A 24,168-nucleotide genomic window follows, 5' to 3' on the forward strand; every position below is an offset into this window, starting at 1 on the left:
TGTCACTGAGCGTGCATCATAATATTTGCACATCGCTACACTATTGTTGTGCTTACAGACAGCTAAATGCTCTTTCCCGCTCTATGAAAACAAGCCATCGTCTCATGTAAGCTTTTTTTCTTTTTTTTTGCTCATGTGGTCGAGAGATCGATTTGACCGACGAGGATGTTTCTCGTCACACCCACTGTTTAACGTGACATCTAACCAGCACTTTAATAGCTCTTGAATGTGATTTTATTTGTATCGGTTTAGCAGTTGCCACAAATTTGCTGAAACAGACCTGTTGCAGAAACATGAGGTTAAATATTTCTGCAAAATTACAGAAAAACTACTTTTTTTTGGTTTCTTAATATTACGCTAAAAAACTACCCCGTCTAGACCTACTACTGCCTATAGCTTCATAATATTTTACCAGCTAATGTTCATTTAATGTGAACATACTAGAGGTTTATTATAGGTAAATTAACAGCATATGGTGTTTGTTGATGTCTACTAAAGATTATGTAATTTCTGCAGGGTTATTTGTTATTTTTGACCACCGCCTACCGCAAAATGCATTTAGCACAGCATTCTAACAAATAAATACTTTTATGCTTGCTTCAGAAAAATCGAACGTACGACACAAACCATCCAGAGCACAAAAAATTCTCAACCCCGCAGTATTTGAAGTATAGAGATGCTAACAGTCAAATTTATCACACCTCAGCTAAGTAGTACTCACAGCTAGTTTTTACCTGATAACGTCACTCACCTGCAGGGCAAAGTTTAAAGGCTATAATTCTGATGGCTAATTTAGTCAATTAAGCTGATTGGGTGAAATGCATTAATGAACTAAGACAAAGAGGTAACCATTAGTCACACGTAGAGCCAAAAGAGCTTAGGGTTTCTGCTCAAGGTCACATTTAAAGCCAAAAAGAGAGGGATTCGCTCCTCTTTTAGCAACTTGGCTGATTCACAGACGTTGCAGAATGTTTAGCTTTGTGCTTTGTACAGTAGCACTTAGACAAGAACGTAAAAAAAATAAAAACAGGGCGACCTCAGTAAAGGGAAAATATAAAATGCTTTAGTTGTTATCGTAATGGAGAAATTGGGCTGCTAACATAGATGTTGTGGATTAGCATTGAGAAGTGCTGACCCAGAAATGTTACTGAGATCACAATAACACTGGATCACTTGAGGGCGAGGGGGATGGCGTTGCAGTCTTGGTTAAGGATCTAAGCTGCAAACACAAAAGTTAGCTTGATGCCGAATAGGGCTGACCCGTGAACTTTCCAGCGACTGAGATTATATTCCTGTCATTGTACTCAAAGTAAGACATTTCAGATAAAAGGCAACAGCTAAACCAAAAATGACAGTGATGCTTCTGTCTTTGGCTTTTTGTATGTGATCCTGTGACTGAATTCAAAGCCTTCTGCAGTAAAAAAAAAAAAGAGAGAAAATTGGTCCTGGCAATAATGCTTCAATACATGTTATGCAGCATGGGCTGTACTGTATGTATAACATTACAAGCACAATAAATAACAAAAACACACACAACACATACACTGGAGATAAAAGAGAGCACAAGGAGAACAACTAGTGCTATGATTAATTGTTTGACAGCACAACTTATAATTTAGTTAAATAAAATAGTTGTGCTGTCATGCAATTAATTGCAAGATTTTTATAAGTTGTATTGTGTTTTATTTTATATATATATAAATATATATTTATTTTGTATATATATATATATATATATATATATATATATATATATATATATATATATATATACACACACACACACACACACACACACACAATAAATACAACCAATACACAGTTTCATAAATAATAAGGAAAAATAAGGACATTTTGGGTGCACTGTTACTTTAAGACTGACTGTATTTAATATGTTCTCCATCTCTCCTCGGTTTTCTAGTTCACATTGACACAGATATCGAGACAGACACTCAACTTCCACAGCTTCCCTTCATCCTTCATGCAGCATGGTGAAAACAGACAGGGAGGAAAGCAAAAGAAATAAAAGAAAACAGAAAATAATGTTCTTTTGCATGCACGCGACAACTTAAAAGAAACAAAGAAAAGCATGCAAAGTGAATCACATGCAGTCAAATGTATGAAACTGAACCCAAACTGTCAGACACAATGAGGCGTCATTTATTAAAGATTCATCTATAGCAGCTGAGTCATTCGTAGGCTGTGGATGTCTTGAACTGAGCCAGGCAGCTCAGAGGGCAACTTGGTTCATGAACAGCATTTGTGGCAACATGTCATTTATGACACAAAAAGGAACTGCACAAATAATGACTTTGCATTTAATTTTAGCCACACGTTACAGCAGAAACAGCCTATGAATAACCTTATGGTTGTCTCTTCTTAAAGGTGAGATAAATGTATTTTAACATCGACAATATATACTTCACTCTTCTATTTGTTAATTTAGAAACAATGTCTCAGTACCTATACAAGTAACAGACTGAATGGCAGCATGTCTTTGTTAAATACTATTGTGACTTACTGCACATGCACATTTACTAAAGAGCTGCTTTGTCAGAATGACCTCACACATTAGTCACAGACAATACCGGAATGACTCGGACACTCTTAGACATTTTCCGTAACTGAACACTGTTGCTGGGGAAAGATGAGGTGAGCAGGATTTTTTAGCAACATTTGAGGACTGAAGAAACAGCCTCTATAGATGCAGTGTGGGCTGGTGCACTATGAGGTGTGTGGGCTGGGTCTAACAAACACTTAAAGCGATGTGGTGGCAGCGCCTCTTTTGTAGAGTGGGTGGTGCAAATGCAAGGTATCAGAGAAAGCTTGAATAGGCTCACCAATGAGCTCATATATCTTGCCACACAGCTGCAGTGAAGTCATGAAGCTGGTGCTTTCCAAAGGCGATAAATGGAATAGAATAGATTTTGCATTCCTTGCAACTTTCCTGCATTACGGCAGTATGCACGTATAACTTAGAACGTTTTAGGGGTTGTAAATAGCTGATCCAAAAAATGAACATTTGCTGGAAATGTACTTAATCTCACTTCATCAAAGATGAAGATGCTTATTCATCACATCATTTTGGGAGAAATTTAGCAGTGCATCATTTGCTCACCAATGGAGTCCAAAGGGCTGATAAAAACATCACAATAAAGGCCCCGATATACTACAAACTAAATAGAAAAATTAATCGAAATGATGTCATTTCTATCAAAATCAGGCCAAAATTACATTTTGTCTCACCAAAGCGATCCTGAACACCTTTGAGATACTATTGGCCCGAGACAGTTGTGCAATCGGTGGGTGTGTTCTGAAACTCCACCTTCTTCGACGAAGGATTTTTTTCTTCCCGGTTCCTTTCTCATTTAGCTGAGGTCAGGCACGGGAAATCGACAAAGTCACTGTATACATAGCGGAACTGCCACAGATATATTTGCACCTGTGACTTTAAAAAATTCACAGAAAGCAATTAATTCCTACAAAGACACTACAACAAAGCTTGTGTCAACAACCCGGAGTCCTTTATCCATGGTAACATGCTCTCCAGTAAATCAGGGGAGAAATATGCATAGATCAAGCACCGTCTACGAACAAAAATAGTTCCAGTTTTGTTGGTGGATTTTGATGTGCAAAGTCAAGAGGAAATAGAATTCTTAACTGGAGGAAGCTTTGCTATAGATTATGGGCTGAAAATTTGGCCAGGAGCAACCGTTCAAAGTTAAAATTCATTAAGGATTGGTTTCTTACAAACACACACGCAGCTTTTTCCTTTCACAAGACATTAACTGTTGGACTGGAGTGGTGTGGGTCACGGTTGGAGTATTGTAATGGTTTTACAAGCTGTTTGGACTCTCCTTGCAAAATGATCAGTTTTGGGTGAACTCTTTCTTTAAAAGCATTACTGAAAAAAAAAAAGGTAAAAAAACCTTTTGCACATAAAATAGTCCATATGAATTTTTCTGTATTCATAACTTAGGTTTATTTATTTTTATTATCTGTACAGCGCACAAGTATTTTTATGTTACATTTATGTAAAGAAAGTGAGTAAATTATTCATCTTTGAGTAAACTATCCCTTTAAGGGCCAGCAGTATAGTAGACATGGCAAATATATCCAGTGCATCCCTGTTAATGTTGAAGACGTGGGTGGAGGTGATTGCTAATGTAAAAATTTGTCATCTTGCCCTGAGATATAGATATGCATTCACAAACATGTGTCCACATGGTGTATTTCTGAGTGCGAATGGATAGATACGGGGGAGGTAAAACATGTCAAATTTACACATTTTTTTTTTATTGCATGCCTGATCGTCTCACTCATGAGCTGTCGCATACAGTACATTAGCGTCTTTAAAAGAAACTACGCACTAGGCAGAACGCTCATTTTTAAACCACACTGAATGCCTCCTCATAGATGCTTGTGTATACACTGAAACATTATTTTAGATAAAAGTGCACTGATGGGGTGGAACTCACTTTCATCAGGGTTGGGTGCTGCTAGGATGGCACTGTGCTGCTTCTTGACCTGTTCTACATCCTCTGACAGCTTTTCAATACAGCCACGGATCTCCTCCACCTGTCGGTGTTAAATCATCCGTCAATACGGTGACATTTGCAAATAGGACAAATTTTTAATTATTATTTACTTGCGTATTGTCTTGCTCCGTGATAAGAAAATAATTTAAGCAGCTTAAAAAATCTGGATCAATTTCACGTATTAGTATTTTCTGTATGCTGTGTTACAGATAATATGTCTCGTTGCATTAAAAGTTAGCTGCATAAATTGATTTGATATTAATGTTAATATTTAGTAAGCAAGCATGCAGACACTAAACTGCATTACAGTATAATTAATAAGTATCAGGCTGTTGTTAAAACAATGCCTTGATCATATTAAGAAGAACTTTCTTTTATTTCTTAACTTTGAATATTTTGAATGCACTTGGATTTACTTCAAATGCTTTGAATACAAATTATATTACAGTTTGGGAATGTAAAGGCTGGAATGCACGTCTTTGTACAGATTTTTGCCCCAATTTGCAGTCTAGGCGAGCCAACGCTAGTTGCTAAACAGTCAGAGCCAGTCTGCATTCAGAGTTGACAGATTTCACAGAAAAATCGCACAGTGTCTGATGGGCACAGACTTTGATTTTTTAGCTTCAGACAGTTGCGTATGAGCACAGTTTTAGCTTCGGACTGGGCATCATATACTAAATGACTGTGTAACCATTTATCACGTTGACAAGTGTATGATTCCTAGTGTTTTCAGATCTGTTTTGATTTCAAAAGGCATTTATTGTGTTCCGTTTTAAGTTAAAGTCAAGTTGATGATGAACAAAACCTGATGAGCAAATCAAATGATCTACATCTGCATAAATAGTAATTGAATATGATGATATTTTAGTCAAGATCATGTTTACCTGTTCAAAAAATTCATCCATAAAGTGGTCTCGGTCGACATGAACGACTTCCTCATCATCGTCACTGTCCTTAGCCTGTGACAAAAACAAACACACCACTTAAATGTCTTGATAATCTCAATGCAAGAAACAAAAAAATCTTCAAATGTGTTTTTATAATGTTGGATGAGCACCACGAGAGATAATAAAACCACAAATCCTGCACGCCGTACCTATACAGTAAAAAGGAAAATTATGCTTATGCATATATTATCATAAAATAATTAACATTTGCATTTTTTCATTTAGCCGATGCTTTTATCCGAAGCGACTGGCAAATGAGGAGTACAACGACGTAAGTGATTCATCTTAAATAGATGGTAATATGAGACATATAAAATTGCTCAGAAAAACATCAGTATAATTGATTCTTTGTTGCTGTTTTGGTGGCATCACTCAATATCTCACCAAAGAACACCGTAATAAAAACACTTGATATCAATACAACATGCTGCTCCTATATTTAAAAAGCAACCTTTTTTTTTTTTTACACCTCCAGACAGCTTCTCCTTTTCTCATATAGGATAAAGTAGGGCAGCCTAATAAACTAATGCAAATCACATGTTTTCAGATGAGCACACAGTGTCACATTTAAAAGATGGTTTGATTGTGTTCACATATTGGTATGAGAATTGGGGATAGCTGGAGGGCCATCTCAGATTAGCTGTACGGCCAATCCATGCTGAGCAGAATAGGACGTTCTCCTGTGTGTGTAGCCATAAAGACCATCCCGTCTCTCAACCTCTCTAACCTTTCTGGTAACTAATAGCTCTTCATTTCAAGCAAACTGCTTCCCATCCAATGAAATGGCTATTTCCAGAGAGAAAACATATTTTATAGTGACAGCCATTAGACCGAGCTGGAATCTTGTTTACTGGAAGCTTGATTAATATTCAGCAGTAATGCTGTAGTACTCCAGGACTCAAGGAGATTTTTTTTGAAGGTCTTGGTCTTGTCTCCACTGCATTTGTCTTATCTTAGTCTGACTAAGAGGACTAAGGATTTTATTAATCAAGACAACAACTGCGGTTCCTAAATTGGTGGCGCCTTATCAGATTTATTTGTTGATTTATCAATTGGAATGGATGTAAAACATCCTGCCTCGATGCAATCAATAACTCTAATGTATTTTCTTTTCGATGCTGTTGTGCCTGGTCAGAAATGATTGGGGCATTGTCAAAGATTTTTCATGAAAATTATTACGAATAACAGAACAATTCAAAGCATGGATGCAAAAAAGTACTTATATGAAATGTTTTATATGCCATTTATATGTAGATATTGTTTTTGCTATTTCAGCAGTGAAATCCAACCCGATGTGTATCACAATCAAAACTTTTAAGTGCAAAGTAAAAACAGCTACGATATTTGTCATCCTAAGCACTTGCTATGTCTGTAAATTGGAATAAACCGTTATGAATAAACCAGAGAGCACATGAAAAAGACAAGGCATCTAAAATATAATACAGTTGAGTGTGATTAAGTAATTGGAGTTATTGAAAGACAACAATAATGGCAATAATGCTTTTCATGCAAATGCAAGACTATAGACAGAAAATCATGCAGTTTTACGAGAGTTGTGGGAGTTCTCTACCGATATGTTTTCAAACTTCAGATTCAGGCTCAGTACAATAAAAACTACAAGTGTAATGTAAAAATGCCAATGATATTTGTCTGATATTTCTGTAAAGAGGACAAACATGAATAAAGAAGTAAACAATTATATTTTTATTCTGTTTAGCTATGTAGTCTTAGACGTTACATGCTCCTTCCAAAAACAATGGGTATAATAGCCGATGTACTGAGTAGGTACTACATTTACTGGGCGACTGTAAGATATGCATATGGGTAGCATGCTTGAAATTCAGCTGTACTACATCTGCAATGTTATTACGGCCATGCAACAGTACCGATGCTTCACTGCCATTCAGAAAACCTCTCCTGTGGCCTCATGGGATTGTAAAGTGTCCACCGAATCCACACTTCAGAATCTTGATTACTTACTGCCTTCTGATACTCTTGCCATACTGTTTTCTTGCATACTATAAAGTATGGAAGTATTTGATTTCGGATGCAGCAGCTATGTTCAATAGTGGGTAAATATGTGTGCTGGGAAACGAACATAAACATGACGTTTTCACAAACAAGTTCATTATAACTGTCCCCTGGGGGCATGTTGTGACAGTCATATGTAGAGAAGACTTCTTAAAGGTGGCTTAAATTTAATTGGCTTTAAATATGCTTTAAAATGGGGTGTGCATGACATAAATGCAAAGCTCTTCAGGTGAAACTACAATAGTAGCCTATATCAATGTTAATAAAATATTACTGCTATAGTGTCAACATAAACTGTTTTTAAACTGTTGACAAATATGTAAAAATTGTAATATATGACCCTGGACCGCTTACATTTCAAGGGTGTATTTGTAGCAATACGCAACAATACACTGTATATGAGTCAAAAATTATGCCAAAAATTATTAGGATATTATATATTAGAAAAATATTAAAATTTTAAAAACATAAAAATTTTCTAACATAAATATAGAAAACTTAAGTTTCGATTTGTAACATGCATTGCTAAGAATTATATTTTAATATTTACATTTTTTCCAGATTTTCAAATAGTTGTATCTTGGCCAAATATTGTTCAGTCCTAATAAATCATACATCAATTGAAAGCTTATAGCTTTTTATGCAACTGTATATGATATATATAACCATATATGATATATAAATCTCTATTTTAAAAAATTTACCCTTATGACTGGTTTTGTAGCCCAGGGTCACATATAAAATGTTTTAATTTACATGACTATTTAACTGTGAAAAAAATAAAAAGAGGTGGGCAGTCAAGAAGGTTTATTTCGTACTCTGCCATTCGGTGACATCAATTTAAAAGAATACATTTAGGTGATTGATAACGATTTATTTCTTGAGCTGAATGTTTTTAATATGAGATATTTCTACAGCGGTGCTATGCTAGGCACAAGTGTCTGCCAGCCGAGTGATGGATGCTTCAGCCTGCCTATTTGCAGCTAACGTCATTTAATTCATGCAGAGGCTATTTTCTCTCTCCCGTCATCAGATAATGGCAATAAAGTCCCTTCCCCCACGAGCAAAGGTGAAATGTCCCGTGCTTTTAGCTTACTGACAATTGCTTATTGATTCAACATTTTAGCAGCCCGTTTCTGCCGTGACCCCTCGATTCTATGCATTTCCCCATGACAAGAGGATTGCATGTCAAAGCACAATGAAATAGTAGCAGAAAGCGGCCGCTGTGTTTGTCTCATCAGCCATGCTAATGTTTACTCTCCTGCTTCTCTCCTTATCAGGCCGCTCCCTTCCCCAGCCCTGCCCTCCCTGCCCCCTCAGCATCTGGTTTCACGGGGAGTGGCTTTGCTGCTGGTCCCCTGTGCTCTATGTCTATGGTATCTCCGCAGTATCAGTCGCTAATGACCTTCACAAAAAAAAAAGTTCTCTAGCAACAGATTTCAGGAAGGACCAGAGAGGCCTGGTGGATTTCTGATTGAAAGTGCCGAGTTGTAGCACCCGAGCCTCCTACCAGTGTGGCTGGTGTGTGGGTGATGATGGAGGATCCTGTAAATGCTGGTGCCTTTCTCTTTTTTCGGACGACACGTTCTGTGTCGACAAAGCTGGAGAGCACAGATAAGGTCTGGGGGAAGAGTTTGGAGACAATAAATCTCCTACGATGTTAGACAAGGGTCACAGTGGGACAGCAATAAACAATTCATATCTGCTTTCATCTCTTTTGCTGTTGAGTGACAAGAAGGGATTCTCTGCTCGAACATGGGGAGACATTTTAAAGAACCGTTGTTGGGTTAAAATATGACTAATACCGAATGGAGATTTATATTGCCTTTTAATTAAGTAGCTCAGGATTCATTTGCTGTGAAGATTATGGATGCCATTATTAGTCATCCAACAAATGACTGCTCAGTTTTTTGAGGTTTTTCCAGATTTTATATATAACACACAAATACACACACGCGTTTTGCTGGGACTCGCTATAGACATAATGGTTTTTATACTGTAGAAAGCGTATTTTCTATTTCCCTACACCAACCTACCCTTACAGAAAACCTTAAAAAAACTTAATTCTATATGATTTATAAGTTTTTTTTCGTCATGCAGGATAAATAAAGGTTTCAGATATATATATATATATATATATATATATATATATATATATATATATATATATATATATATATATATATATATATAATTTTTATATATAATTCAATTTTATTTTAAATTGTAAAATGTATTTATTTTTGTAATTTATTCCTGTGATACAAAACTGAATTTTTTGCATCATTACCCAAAGTCTTCAGAAATGATTTCAGCTGATTTACTGCTTATTTGTTATTATAACTAATGCTATTATTATTCTGAATTTTTTTTTAAATCTTACTAATTACCCAACTTTTTATTTTTAATCACCAAAGTTTATATTCTTATATTTTCAGCAGCTCTGCTATTGTTAGTGAGCTGACAGCATGCTGTTGCATTTGGCCATTGTGATGCATCTCATGCTGTTTTGGGGCGTTTCACAAGCTGGTGTGTCACCTTAAAATAGTTCAGTTTTTAAAAACATATCTTTCTATGAAATGCATTCTGCTAGCTATTTTTGCACACAAGGAAGAGATCCATATCAAGGACATGTGAACCCATTACCAGCCTTTCATTGCTGGTTATTTCAACATTTCTCCATTTTATCCATTGCACTCAGAGTATTCACTTTATCTTGCTTCGCAGGAATGCAAGATGGGAACCGTGAAAATGAATGGCAGATCAAGTCAGTCCATGAAGGGAGATACCTTCCTCAAAATGCATGAAACAAATGTCCTTTATGGTTCAAGTCAAGGTAGGTGTAGGACGTATTTCCTTCTCTGCAATCCAAATATAGATATGATGTACTATTAAATACAGTTTTGTGAAGAACCTTGATAGTCATCCGTTTCACATCATACATTGGCTTCTTGTCTTTTTAAAAAAGAGCACCACTGTATGCTCGGGGATATGTCACATCTACTCAATGCCAGCCTTATGACAGATTCTCTGTAAAACTACAGCATAAGCAACCCAAGGTCATTATAGTCTATTTGGGTGCACAGCAAACGTCTGAGATTGGTTTTAAGTAAGGGATATTATACAATCAGAGGGTCATTATCGCAAAATAAACCCCGATGGGGTGATCACGATCTGGGCTTGTACCACCCTGAGAGGGTTTGTTCTACGATAATGACCGTCTGAATGTACATTACCCCGCTAGTTACACGGCTACTTAACAAAGAAATAAATACACAGGCTTGAAATGTTTATTTGAGGTTAAATTATTTTAATTAATCCTGTACTTGCGCCGGCCACAGAGAGACAAAACACAAGCGCAGCTGCGAGGGGAAACTACATACTTGCAATGCTAGACCTTGTAGAAAACACAATAATTAGGATTGTGAGTGACCTGAAACACATATTCATAATTTGTAATGCTACTAGTATGTAGATTACCATGATCTGTGCATTATTACATGGCAAAGACTAAATAATAAGCAGGTTGTAAATGCATAAACCATAGCAAGGCGTATAAAATGTATTCTGGATCATATTTTATTTGATCATATTTTAATTTAAATGCCATAGTTTTCGCCAATTTCAATAGCCTTTCATATAAACAAGATAGGATATTGGAAGGTTCTTCTCCTTTTGAAAGTTAATCAGCCTATTTTTATCCTAACTATGCATAATTATAGAGTTTAACATGTTTTTTTCCTCTGCTGTCACCAAACCTGTCAGACAGCCCACCGGTTAAGAACCTCTTCAATGCGGTATACAAGCTAAAGAGGGACAAAATGTACAGCAAAATATACTAAGAAATACCCCAACCTTCAGAATACACTTTAATATGCATTTGTTGAAAATAGGAATCTGCTGTGGCTTGGGATGCAAGCTAAGAATGATGATCAGCATGTGCACCAGCCAACATATAAAAACATGCTCCAACATCCATCATTGGAGAGAAGTGGCTAATTACGTGATCATGTTTCAGCACATGAAGACATATATGCGGAGATATTGCTGCGCGCAAGTCATTTTGAATAGTACGGCCATGTCTGAAGACGTTGGTTGAGTCAAGCCCAAACTGCTAACCGGTTCATTTGACCTAGTTGGACATGAACCCATTGTGCTAATGCTTTGACTGCTTTCTCTTTCTTTTTATACGTATGCAGTTGCAGATGCTTTTATACAAATCAAGTCACATTACAGACAAGATACATTTTATCACTTAATGAATTCACTGGGAATTGAATCCTCGATCTGAAGGCTGCTAGTCCCATGAACTTCTTGTTAAATTAATATATCTTCTAAAAGAAAAAATGTAACTACACTAGCATATAGATTACTTTAAAGCCTATAGACATTTACTTCAACAGCCAAAAATTACATTTCTATCATCATTTATTTACCCTCATGTTGTTTTAAAACCAATAAGACCTCTTGAAGATATTTTGAAGAGTTATTGGTAGCCAATGTCTTCCAAAACAGGGAAAAATAAAACAGGGAAATCAATGGCTACTAGTAACAATTTGGTTTTCCACATTCTTCAAAATGTCTTTTTTGTGTTCAGTAGAAGTAAGAAACTCATACATGAGGGTGAGTAAATGATGACAAAGTTTTCATTTTCGGATGAACTGTCCTTTTAAAGTTTTCATTTTAACTTCATAGAGATTTCATTTCATTTCTTATTTATTATAATATGAAATGAACAACATTCTCACCGAGCTTCTCAACTTTCACCGACAAGAAACTCAACTGTCAACTAGATTCAAGTAAAACAAGCGTGCAATGAGAAAAACTAGTAAATGAGCATCCAAAACACAACATATGCCGATGACTAGCAAGGTTGTAGAAATGCATTTTTATTAACCTTGTCTGTGTATTTTGTAAGGCTTTTTACTATGATTTCTGAATCAGATTGTGAGAAATCCCAGCGGCACCCTGTTGCCCTATTTCACCAGGAACCTCAGGAGGTAGTTAGATCAGGTAATTGACTCACCTACATAAAGTCTGGGATGAACAACTTACATTTATGCATTTGGCAGATGCTTTTATTCAAAGTGACTTACATTGCATTCAGGGTTCATTGCTTTCTTGCAAAAACAAACCTACGACTTGACCGTTTGAGCTACAGTAGCATGGAGTATATAAATCCAGATCCTGATATTACCTTTAAATTATTCAGGGCCTCCCTTTTATGCTGTCAAGATAAAATAAAATTTGTTGACTTTGTTGTCACCGCTGGTTACCGTCTAACTGAGCTGATTCTGCAAGACTGAGCGTATCACATCAGATTTAGTGACCCTCAATTTATATCCCACCTGGTGTACGATTAACAAAAATGAAATCAATATAGTGAAATATTCATGTTATCTGACTTGGCCTTAATGGTATGTTTTGCCAACCAGCTGTACCATAACTAGACAGGAAGCCATTTTGTTTTAGCCGTTTTATTGGCGGTGTTAAGGACTGGTGGGTGGTGTGCAGCAGAGAGGACGTGACATTGTCCCTGCAATAAAACTGTCCTCACAATACACTGCAGGCGTAGTCGTACCCACGCAGTGATTGGAATACAAACACACACATACAAACACGATTTAGCCATTTATGTATTTAGATGCACATGCACGCATTGCTTTAATACATCACCAAGTATCTTAAAATCACTCTACTGCTGATGCTGCTGTTTAATAAATAATATAAAAGCTCCAGCAATGATATCATTCCTTCAAACTTCTAAAAATGCTGCGAGATTCTTCTTAAATTGGTTATCAAACACTGCTATTAAAAAATACTTTTTAAGTGTGCATGAAATATTTCTCTTGGAAGTTTTTTTGGAGCAATGATGCTGAAAATTCAACTAAATGCATTATTTCTTATTTTTTTATTCAATTTGTAAAAAATCTGACACAAATTGCCAATCTTCAAGAACTCACTCTATTGCTCAAGTGGGCAAATATTATAAACGGATGACTAGATTGCTACTGAATCACGTGCCATGCAACCAATACAATTGTAGTGATAATTCTTGCAACACATATTTAATCACATTAAACTGATCAACTTATTAAATTCTACCCTAAATATGGCTAAAATAATACAATAATAATATGGCTAAAAATAATACAAATAAAATATAACTTTTTGAAATGTGCATGAAATGTGCTTCACGATTTATTTTAGTTTAGTTTTTACTTAATGTAAACATTCTGACAATAAAATTTTCCACATTCAAAAGATTCAATATCTTACTGAACTGCTTAGGTGGACAGATATTATCAAGAGATTCAATTGTTGCTACTGAATCATGTGCAATGCAACCAATATTATCCCAAGCAAACTGATCATTCTTGTTTGTTTTATATTTGATATAATGATATTATCACATTAAAGTGATCATTTTATGAAATTCTAGTTTATATATGGCTAAAAATAATTACCGGACTACATTTTGCATCATGTCATGTTCTTAAAATATGGTACCAATTGTGGTTATAGGTTGTAATGATAATGATGATGATAATAATAATAAATATTACCATATTTAAATGTGCATGAAATATGTATCTTGTAATCATTTTTGCATTTATTTACTTTTTTTTTTACAGTTCTGACAGATACATTTCCCACATTCATAAGTTTCAAGAACGCACTGAATCGCTCAAGTGGTGCTTTCCTTGGAATGAATGTGTGTCGGTTTCAGTTTTTTCATATTTTGATTTATTTACCCACACTGCGATTGGAAAAAAGCCCTTGGCAGGGATGGAGCAATAGTGAGTATGCTTAGGATGCGAAAGCGAGCATGTACGAGTGTGTGGCAGGGAGAATCAAGAGGAATAAGTGTGCAGCTGTAGGGGGAGGGTCAGGAAAGTGCAATCAGAGGGGGATGGGGAAAGAGACAGACCTCCACAGGGAAAGAGGGAGCGCTGGGGGAGGGGAGGCCGGAATGATGCGGAATAAGTTGTCACCGGAAAAGGACGTTTAAAAAAAGTATCCTCTTCCAAGCAGGTGACCAGGACCTTCGCCAATAGATACGACAGTCAGGGCTTCGGAAACGCACATCCGAATCTGTGTCGGACGGGTTTTTAATGCGGTGTAAAATCAGGTGCGGGGGTAATGCAGAAATGTCATAATCTTGCTTCCCTGCCGTTGGCCCATCTGCGCTGAGGATGGCCACTGGCCACAGGCATCAGAAGTCCTTACAGCATTAGACAGTAACCTCCTTTAGCCTCATAATACTGCATTAGTTTCTGTTGACAAACATGAGGAGAAGTGGTGGAAAATGTGATTATATTTCCAAAGTGGAAGTAAATCGCATTCCCGTTCTAACCCGTGGATTCTTTCGATATACAATGGCACATTCTGGCATCTGAAAATATATGAGGCACTGTATTCAGTCTTGCATCACGTCTAGCAGCACCAAATGATGTGCGATTCATCGTGAAACTCAAAAAAAGGGAAAGGTATTATAAAGAATTATTTCTAGCAAAGTTATAGTTTTTAGTTTGTTTAATATTTAATCTCATTAGATTGATATTTTATTAAATTCTACCTTGCATCATGTCTTTTAATAGCAAATGATGTGCAGTTCTCCATTGCCATGCAGGAAAAAAAAACAAAAAACAGGCAATAACTGTGTATAATAGATGAAGAAGGTGCAGTATAGTGTGTGTGTGTGTGTGTGTGTGTGTGTGTGTGTGTTTTTAGTGTTGTCTTTTAGTGGTGCATGACGTTCACTCCTTTCCACCCAAGGGACAGGGTTATCCCCAGTTCAATTGTGCTATAAACCGAGGCTAATAACAAGAAACTAAATAGACAGATGATGAGTCCTTTGTCTAACAACTAAAAGCATATATATGTTAATTCAATGGACCTCTATACCTTAGTAATCAACTGAGGCAGAAGCTAAAAAAGCTCTAAATAAAAATATATATAAATTTATTTAATGCCAACACAAGTCCTCAATAAAAAGACAAATAACCTAAAGTGTAAAAATATTTCTACAGTTTGAATGAGTAAAATAGAAGCCTTTACCGAGGATATTACAAATTAATACAAATTAACAAATTACAAATTAATGCAAAATGTTTTAAAATTAGAACATCAGAAGATGATTGGTATTGTTTTTAAAGAACACTGCTTCTAATGTAAAAATATGCTAAAAAAAATATTATGACATGACAAGGTTTTGATTTTTGTGAAGTGATGGTTCTTCCAAAAATATGGCTTGTTTTAAGTTCAGTTGTGTTAAATTGATAGTTTTATCAAATGCCATGCAATATCTAATACATTGTATATATACATACATATTTTAATTCCTTACTCGAAAATAAAAGCCTGCATGCCACAAAAGCTGTGTCAAAGGCAGGAGAATCTTAAACACATGTCAACTATTAATTTCCTTGTCCATTTAAAGCTTTAATAAGGAAACAAAATCATGAACAATGTATGACATTCGTGCCAGTGTTAATAGGATCGTGAATTCTGCCAGCAGCCCTGAAGAAACTCCAGCACTCCTTTGAAACACGCAAAAACACGTCACAATTGCGGGGCGATAGGGACTGACACCTCGACCCCTTGCTAGCACTGATAAAACCACTTCCTGTATCCCACTGGAATAGCTACTGTCTTTTCACATTAGTCAATAATGACTCAGGTATGAAAAAAAAACTATCTGGTTCAAATGACAGCAAGCCACTGGAGAATGAGCAACAAAACTTGCTGACTCATTCACAGCCCGCAGTCAATTTAAAACATAAATCCACCCTGTAACTCTTAAATCATGCCGATCTATTGAAATTACCCATCAGGGCAGTATTTTGTGGGCATGACTAAAAGTTAATAAATCAGCGCTGGTCAGAAAGGGAAAAGTGTGATTCAGTCTTAATGAAATCTAAAGCCAACCTGACCTCGGTCTCACTCGCTTGATGTTGATGCTTGACTTTTGCCCAAACAGCCCTGTTACGTTATGAATTTCCATTAACGGGGTGTGAATAATGGACCACAGATGTTGCATATATTATCATATTTATATTATCCTTGCACATGTATCGTGGGGCAAATTTAACAATGTCTAAGCAAACTGAGAATGAAAATATAATTCATCAGGGGGTCGATTGCTAGTGATGGTCTTTGCGTATGTTATGATGTTTCAGTAAATGATTCAAACATGCCTTTTTGAATTTGCGTGTAGTTCTTTAAAGCCCAAAAAGTGAAGGAAATGGATCAATAAAAGAGCAGATCAATACTAATGATGTTATTGACAGAACCTCCCCTTTAAATTCTTGTGATTACCAAGACGGTTAATGGAGAAGCAACCAAATGCAACAACAAAAACCATCTAATTACTCCAGTGGTCGCCCACCCATATGTTAAAACAGATTAAAGGAACAGTCCATCCAGAAATTAAACATCAAAGTCATTTTCTCATCGTAATGTGGTTTCAATCACAATATAAATTGTGAAGGATGTATTTGTCTGAATCCATGCAGTAGCTTATTGTAAAGAACAGACTAAAATGTAGGTATTTATGCAAGTTACGTTAGGTAAGTTTACATTTGTGAGGCTTTTGTATGCTTTTTTAAGTTTGAAAGCATTAGGTCTCAATAATTATAACTGCATGGCAAAGAGTAAACAGCAAAACGGATTTTTGGATAAATAATTTCTTCGATTTTTTTAGTAAGTATGTCACTTATTTTGAGAAACTAAAGAGGAGCATCCTATACATCTCAAATTTCTGTGTAAATCTGAAGTACCCTGACTGTGTTTTCTGCACTACATGGCAAAAAGTAATTGTTAAATTAAATTAAATTTCAGTCTGAATTTATTGTGATAAGCGAGAGAAAGAGCTTTCTATTTCATTGTTCTTGCAAATATACAGTGCACTGTGCCCTCCTCCTTTTTAAAAAAAATTTAATCTGAAACTCATCATTTTGAATCAGCCTAATGAGTCACCCAACGAATCAGTTGAACTATTTGTAATAAAAAATGCACAGTCCATATTTCTCCAAATTAAAATATAAATTTTTATGTTTAAATTTAGTATAGTTAGGTTAAAAAATTAATCAAGTACTAATAGAACTGTTCATGAAATTATTAAAGAAAAACAACAATTGCATTAAAGCTGATTCAATATGGTTCTTACTATTCCATCGCCAATGGTTTGTGCATGTGATGACCTACAGGGGTCACTGTGTAATTCATAAATGCCCTTCTGAGGATGTTTTAGATATATTTGAAGACGTAAGTGTTAATGCTTAAATGTAAAAATATCAGTAGTCAATGACAAATTGAAATCTGCTAAAATTGCTACAATTGCGACATCTAGGTGTGTGGTTAATAAATCAATGCACTTTAAAGTAATGCTAAACTTATAGGTATACTTGAATTATCATTTAAAAAAGCGTGCCTTAATAAAGTTTTAGAGGTGCTGTGATGTATTAGCCAGATAGCTAACACGGTAGTAGTACTACAAGCAAACATGCTAGCAGATATTGTCATATCTTGTGGAACTGTGGACTTATTCAAGCATGTTGTTCATGCAGGAATACAGTGCCACTGAGGAAAAGCTATATGTATGTGCTAAAAGAAGTATTAACAACAGATTATAAACTCTGATTCACTTCAATATGAAAAGCTCCTATAGTTATAGTTTGCAGCCATTTCTGCTAAATCCAGTATTAGTTCGTAAAGAATCCGTAAAGATATTCAGTCGTCCTAGACTTTCAGTCACTTTATGCCAGAATCATTCATCTTCGGTTTCCAAATCACTAACAAATTCATAAAAACTGTGCATCTTAAGGCGAAACCTTCCGCCTTCAGTTGAACCTCTGAAAATACTCACTACTCTATCTTCTGCTGAGCTTTGAAAAAGCAAAAAGAGCCAACCAAATCAGTTCAGGCTCCCAGCCCAAGTGTCAGTGCTCAAAATTCATTTTATACTATTAGAAAGCAGTTTTACCCAATTCCTGCACGTCAGCAAATCTGCCCGGCGTTCATTTAGTGCAATAACCCTGCAACTGAATCATTAAGCTTTCATTTATCTCCTAACACACTGTCTTTATGATGCATCTCATTTATCCTCCATCTGCTACAGTACCTGTGGCCACCGCTGCTCATTCCTTTCTCTGTATACTCTTTATGTCCTCTTCCAATTCCCCCAACCAGAGATTTGGGAAAATTCCACTTCCCTCTCTAACCCTACTGCAGTTTCATTGGCTGCCACTGTATACCTGCAGCGCTTCGTTCTTCCAGTTTGGACCCAGCCACCGCCTCCCTTCCATCCGCGACCTATCGTGACCTATCTGTTGCATCTGTTGTTGGGCAGCGGCCAACTTCACATACATAGCCGTATATTTCCCTCTTCCCCCTCTGCCAATTATTATCTACCTGTTCCGGCCCCGTCGGCTGACAAGACACCTACTGAGTTCACTTTCCCCATGAGCTCAGCTCTTGCTGCAGTCAGCTGTAGCGTTGCTCGCTGCTTATCATTCTGATACTTTCTCTGTGTGTCGCGTCGGCTACCGGGGTTCCCTGCTTCTATCCCATCTGTCCTGAGAATTAATCCCCCACACGCTCGAAAAAAACCTATTTTGAGTATCTAACAGGTTTGCAACTGATCAACTGGAATAAGTCACAAATCAGCCGTTTTGATACAGTATAATAGGCCGGAGTGATCAAGAACATATTTCTGGCAATCAAACGTGTTTCTTACTCACTGTATGCCTCCGTCACTCTAAAAACTTTCATTAGTTTATTATATTATTACGCTTTCTCTAGTCTATGGCGAACTGGTAAGTGACATATTCTCTTCACCATTCACTAAATAATAACTGCAACCAATTAATTTACTCATATGCATTTTTGTCTTTTTGCTAGGTCGTTTTGTTTAATTTTTTAAGGAGCAATTATATATTCTCCTAGAACTGCGAATGAAGTTACAGATCAAAATGTGGTTCATAACGGGTTCATAACCTGTCTATGGTCATACTTGCAGCTGAATTATATTCTGTGGGCTCTATTAGCACTCGTTTAGTATCAATTAGCACAACGTGTCTGACCTCTCCTTTTCTGGACAAAACTGGGCAAGATGCAGTATGTGATGCCACATAATCTTAGCTTTCCTGGCGCTTGTGGGTAAATTAGGTTGCCAACTTTCCAGTAAGACCGCACCTGTGGTTTATTACTATCACAAGTTATTATCTGGACAACATGTTAGATGCAAAACATTCGTTCCTTTTACCATCTTTAGAAATGCTATGAAATTTAACACAAGACAACCGTCAGTGGTTCCAACACACATTAAACGGGTCCTAATTTATTGGTACTTAATCATTTGCATACGTTTTTTCATGTTGTCCACGCTTGCTTGTTCGTTTGTTTATTCATTTTCATGCATTCAACATCAAACAAACATGTGGTGTTTTTTTTTCCTCACTCATTCATTAGCCAGCTAACTGAAATATACACATCATGTGGAAAACTATGTCCTGCATTCAAATGACTTGAGACAAATTGATCGCTGCAGTCACACGGAGTATGCTCCGTATTCTCAAACATTTCAGTACTTGACCAGAGTCTGCGAACGTGACCACCAAAACTGTTTAGTCAGTTCTTCAAAATATCATCTTTTGTGTTCAACAGAAGAAAGAGAGTCATGTAGGTTTAGAATGAGCGAATCATAATCCCTTTAACATACCTAATCCTGAAGGCACAACAAGTTGTTTCGCACTCCATAATGCACAACTCACTGCCTATATCGTTTACGTTAGGAGTCTTAAACATGACTTTCTCGCCGAAGCCTGTTAACTGAGAGGCAAAGAAAGAAAGAGAGAGAGACCTAGAGACACAGACGTTCAACCTTGCCTCTCTCAAGGACATCACAGGGCACAGTGAAGCACAGCAATACATTGTGCACGTTTAGTATCTGGATTTGAAATCATTTTGTCACCCCATACACTTTAATAACATGCGTTACATGCGTGCTTGCTCTGTCGCGAACCGTATCTGCTTTTCAAAGCGCACAGTCTTCACTTCGCTCGTGAAATGACTTCTCTGTCGTAGATACAGATTTAGTCACACTATTATTGCATCTCAAACATATATCAGGTGAGACCGAGGCTAGTCGTTTTGCTTTGGTGAATATTTCTTAGGGTAGATTTATTTTCTTGAGGCGGTTTCAGTATGGGCTGCTGATGCTTTAAAGTCTTGGCTTCAAAATAGCTATCGAACATTTCCTCGCCAAGAAAAAGAATTCAATGAAGACACGGTGACCTTTTGTGGTGGAGCAGGCGTCTTGTCGCACTATAAGGGGTATGTTGTCACAATATAACAAGACACTATAGCCTGTTATAGTTTTGGGCAGTATTTAAAGAGTATGCGTGTTACGAAAATGCAAAACAACGAATGAAACATCATACTTTTGTCTATGCGTTTAAAGCCAAAGCACAATTTTGTTTAATTGATCTGTTGACTCGGTATTTCATAGTTATTGATTTAAAGCTCTTCTCCTGTGTGACAACTAGCCCCGGTCTCCACAGGCCTATTATCAGGATGATCTGCCATTGATATTCAGTTCCATTTTCTGAAGCTTCCTTCAGAAACATGCAAACGTGAGAAATGAAGTACGCTGATTATCAGAACGAGGCTGCTGCGTGGACTTCTTCACCCGAGTCATAAATCCAGAGGCTTTCTAATGCGAAATGTTGGAAATGTGGCCGCTGTTGGAATATAATGCATCCCCCACCCGGCTTTCGTGAGAAATACTTCAGGCTGCAATTATCCCATTCAATCACACTCATTCATTTAATGTCAGACCTCTCCCCTATACAAATGAAACCTAATATCGAAAGGGGCAAGGTCAATGAATTCCGTCTGATTTATCCTTGCTCGTCTCCGCTATGCACAGACACGCTCGCCCTGCGCGCGCCCACAGTCCAAGTAACCCGTACACTTCCCTCACCGCGCGACCGATACGTCACAGTGATGTTGACGATTACATAAAATGTGATTATTGCCCAATCATGTCGCATCAGATTCGCGTCGAGCCATTAGCACCTTTAGAAGCAGGACTAATGGTGTATATGTTTAAAAGCACTGTGGCAGCAGCGTGCGGCGAACGCGCGCGTCACGTATAATTGCGAATTCTCCAAATCCAATTATCTGTAGATTACATTTCTATGTTGCGTCTGATAAGAAAAGGCTGATGTCGGATGCTCCGGGTCTCCGGGGAAAAGGGAAGTCTTGGGCTGATTCTGGTCCGAATGACTTTTTACGGATGAAGCGAATGAAGAAGACGCGCCTCTTTGGGTTGGGTTGTGAAGTTGCTGAAATAACCTGTGTGTGTGTGTGTGTGTGTGTGTGTGTGTGTGTGTATTATATATTTTAACAAACATGTTAATGTACATATCTCTCTTACATCCCCATCCTCCCACAAAAGCCCCCTTTTTTTTTTTTTCGCTCCTAGCAAGCGCACCACACGCGCGCACACTGATGAGTGCAGTGCACTGGGTTCAGGCGTTTCCTTTACGATATTTCATTGATGTCCGGCGACGGAAAATTCGCGGAGGCTGGGCGACGCATCAAAGCCTCAAGGCCCACCTTCGATATTATAGGGGAAAAAATAAACAATTAAGTCGCTATACCGTCGCGACTACAAATAGAAATACTTCGGCGGCCATGTTGCATCCGTTTAGCTCAATCGGGCGATTCGTGCAACAATATTACACCCTTTCGTATTTAACATCGCGGGTAAAAACGGAACAAAGCGTGCTGCGATAATCGCACATATCCCACCCAAACGATCCAAACGCGTCCGATGAAGACGTGCATGCATCCAGAACAGGGCTTTAGCGGAGATGCTCCAAAATTGCCAGGCGCAAAACCTAATAGAGTTAATAAGGTACGGAACAAGGCACAGGCGAATGCTATTTTCGTTTAACAAAAAAAAATGGGTGTTAATAATTAATGACGCGGTGATCATAGAATTAGATATCGGGATGGTGCGTATCAGTGTAAGGATGCTGGCTAACTATCCGCAGCCGTCTGTACCCTAGATCACACTCCTGGGCGACATGTATCAAAGATGGTCTGTTTGCATGCATGCTAATGTAGGGGGGGCTCATTTCGCGAATTACGCCATATAAGCCGATTTTATCGATAAATCGATCCACCGCACATGGAACGGCGCGCGCGCGAGCCGCTATTAAAAACGTTAATTATATGCGCGATCTGGGAGACGGTTACATTAGCGATTGCGCGACTGGGGAAAAAAAAAAAACATCGCAAGATGTACGAAAACCGTACCGTGCCCATAAATGCCCAGCCGTGAGCGAGCAGCAGTGAGATGTCAGCTGCTGACGCCCGGTTGCGGTGAGGAGACGGGGGATATGGGAGGAGATGAAGGATAAAGCGTCAGAAATACAGACTTACACTTCGTAGTTCCTGCGTGCGATCCTTCATTTTTCCCCGCCGTGCTGGCCAAAAATGTCGCTTGAGATGTCCGCTGCGTTTGTGGGTTTATTATCAGCGAATGTCTGGCTTCTGTTTAATTTCCGACAGATTCAGGTGGTTTCGGGAGAGAAAAAGGGCGCCCTGTTCTTCCCCCTCTGCGCTATTTCACGCCTTTTTGCCTTTTCCCTGTTCCTGCTTCTGTGATGGTGTGTCCTCCGTGGCGGTGCAGTGATGCCCCGCAGCGCGCTCTGACTCCAGCACACGAATGCGATGCCGAACGCGGTACTGATGCTGCAAAAAAAAAAAGAGGTGGGGGGAGGGGAGCGATGCAGAGGGCTGGAGCGCGTCTGCGCATGCGCCCCCGTCTCACTTTACCTGCCGCCCTTCCCCCATTCCACTCGCTTGCTGTACTGCGCGTCTCCGCAGCGCGTAACAGCCTCGCGCTCCCCATGATAACTAGGGAACTGTAGTTTTAGAGCGGTAGGCTCTTTTAGGCCCGACGAAATTATCGATGCGGATCGATTTAGTTCTAATACGAGGTGGGTCGCTAAACAGGATTTCAAGTAGTTATACGCTTTAAAATCTTAGTGTATCCGAATTTACCTCAGATGCCAATTATGATGAGTAGAAAGAGACATCTAGCTATATTAAAACAGTCAATGCATCATTCTGCAATATAAATAGGCGTGTAGCGGATACAAGTGAATATCCAGCTGTTTGAGGGTAACATAAATTACAACCTGTTTTACCACGATAATGTATTTCGAACAAAACTTTCTGTTTCATGAGAAATAATGTAAAGTGGGACTTAAATGTGTTTATTGGTACAAGCAGCTACAAAGGAAAAATACTGTTTATCAGTACCAATACATTTAGTGATTTCAAATATAGACATTTCATTTTATGTTTGAGTTTTTTTTAGTTTATTGGGTTTTAATATGAGCCAAACTGTAAATTATCGGGTCTCTGATATCTATAGCAATTAGTTTGATCACATTATGTCTTTAATTTTTACTAAGATTATATGCATCTTCGAGCAATTAAAATTTAAAACATTTTTTCTTCTATGATTTCATATGTAAAGATGAATTTTCTTTAGATTGCATCAGTACTAATATCAATGTAACAATTTCGATATCAAAAAACAAGACAAGGAACATGCATTATAAAAGTTT

At 37.6% G+C, this 24,168-nt stretch overlaps 1 protein-coding gene and 1 long non-coding RNA gene across 2 annotated transcripts in view; one reads left to right on the forward strand and one right to left on the reverse strand.

The window, feature by feature from the left end:
- The window catches only part of LOC122323934, a 26,743-nt gene extending 16,294 nt beyond the window's left edge, over nucleotides 1-10,449 (forward strand). Inside the window, exon 3 of the long non-coding RNA XR_006247076.1 lies at nucleotides 10,244-10,449. This is a non-coding gene — a long non-coding RNA (uncharacterized LOC122323934). The remainder of the gene's footprint in view (nucleotides 1-10,243) is intronic.
- stx1b (syntaxin 1B) overlaps nucleotides 1-23,280 on the reverse strand; it is a 37,455-nt gene extending 14,175 nt beyond the window's left edge. Inside the window, exons 1-3 of the mRNA XM_043218047.1 lie at nucleotides 22,973-23,280; nucleotides 5,423-5,497; nucleotides 4,479-4,578 (exon numbers count right to left, since the gene is read on the reverse strand). Of these exons, the coding sequence (XP_043073982.1) occupies nucleotides 4,479-4,578; nucleotides 5,423-5,497; nucleotides 22,973-23,002 (205 nt within the window). The 5' untranslated portion in view covers nucleotides 23,003-23,280. The remainder of the gene's footprint in view (nucleotides 1-4,478; nucleotides 4,579-5,422; nucleotides 5,498-22,972) is intronic.
- Between the last annotated feature and the right edge of the window lie 888 nt (nucleotides 23,281-24,168).

The sequence above is a fragment of the Puntigrus tetrazona genome, chromosome 19, assembly GCF_018831695.1.
Source record: "Puntigrus tetrazona isolate hp1 chromosome 19, ASM1883169v1, whole genome shotgun sequence".
NCBI lineage: Eukaryota > Metazoa > Chordata > Actinopteri > Cypriniformes > Cyprinidae > Puntigrus > Puntigrus tetrazona.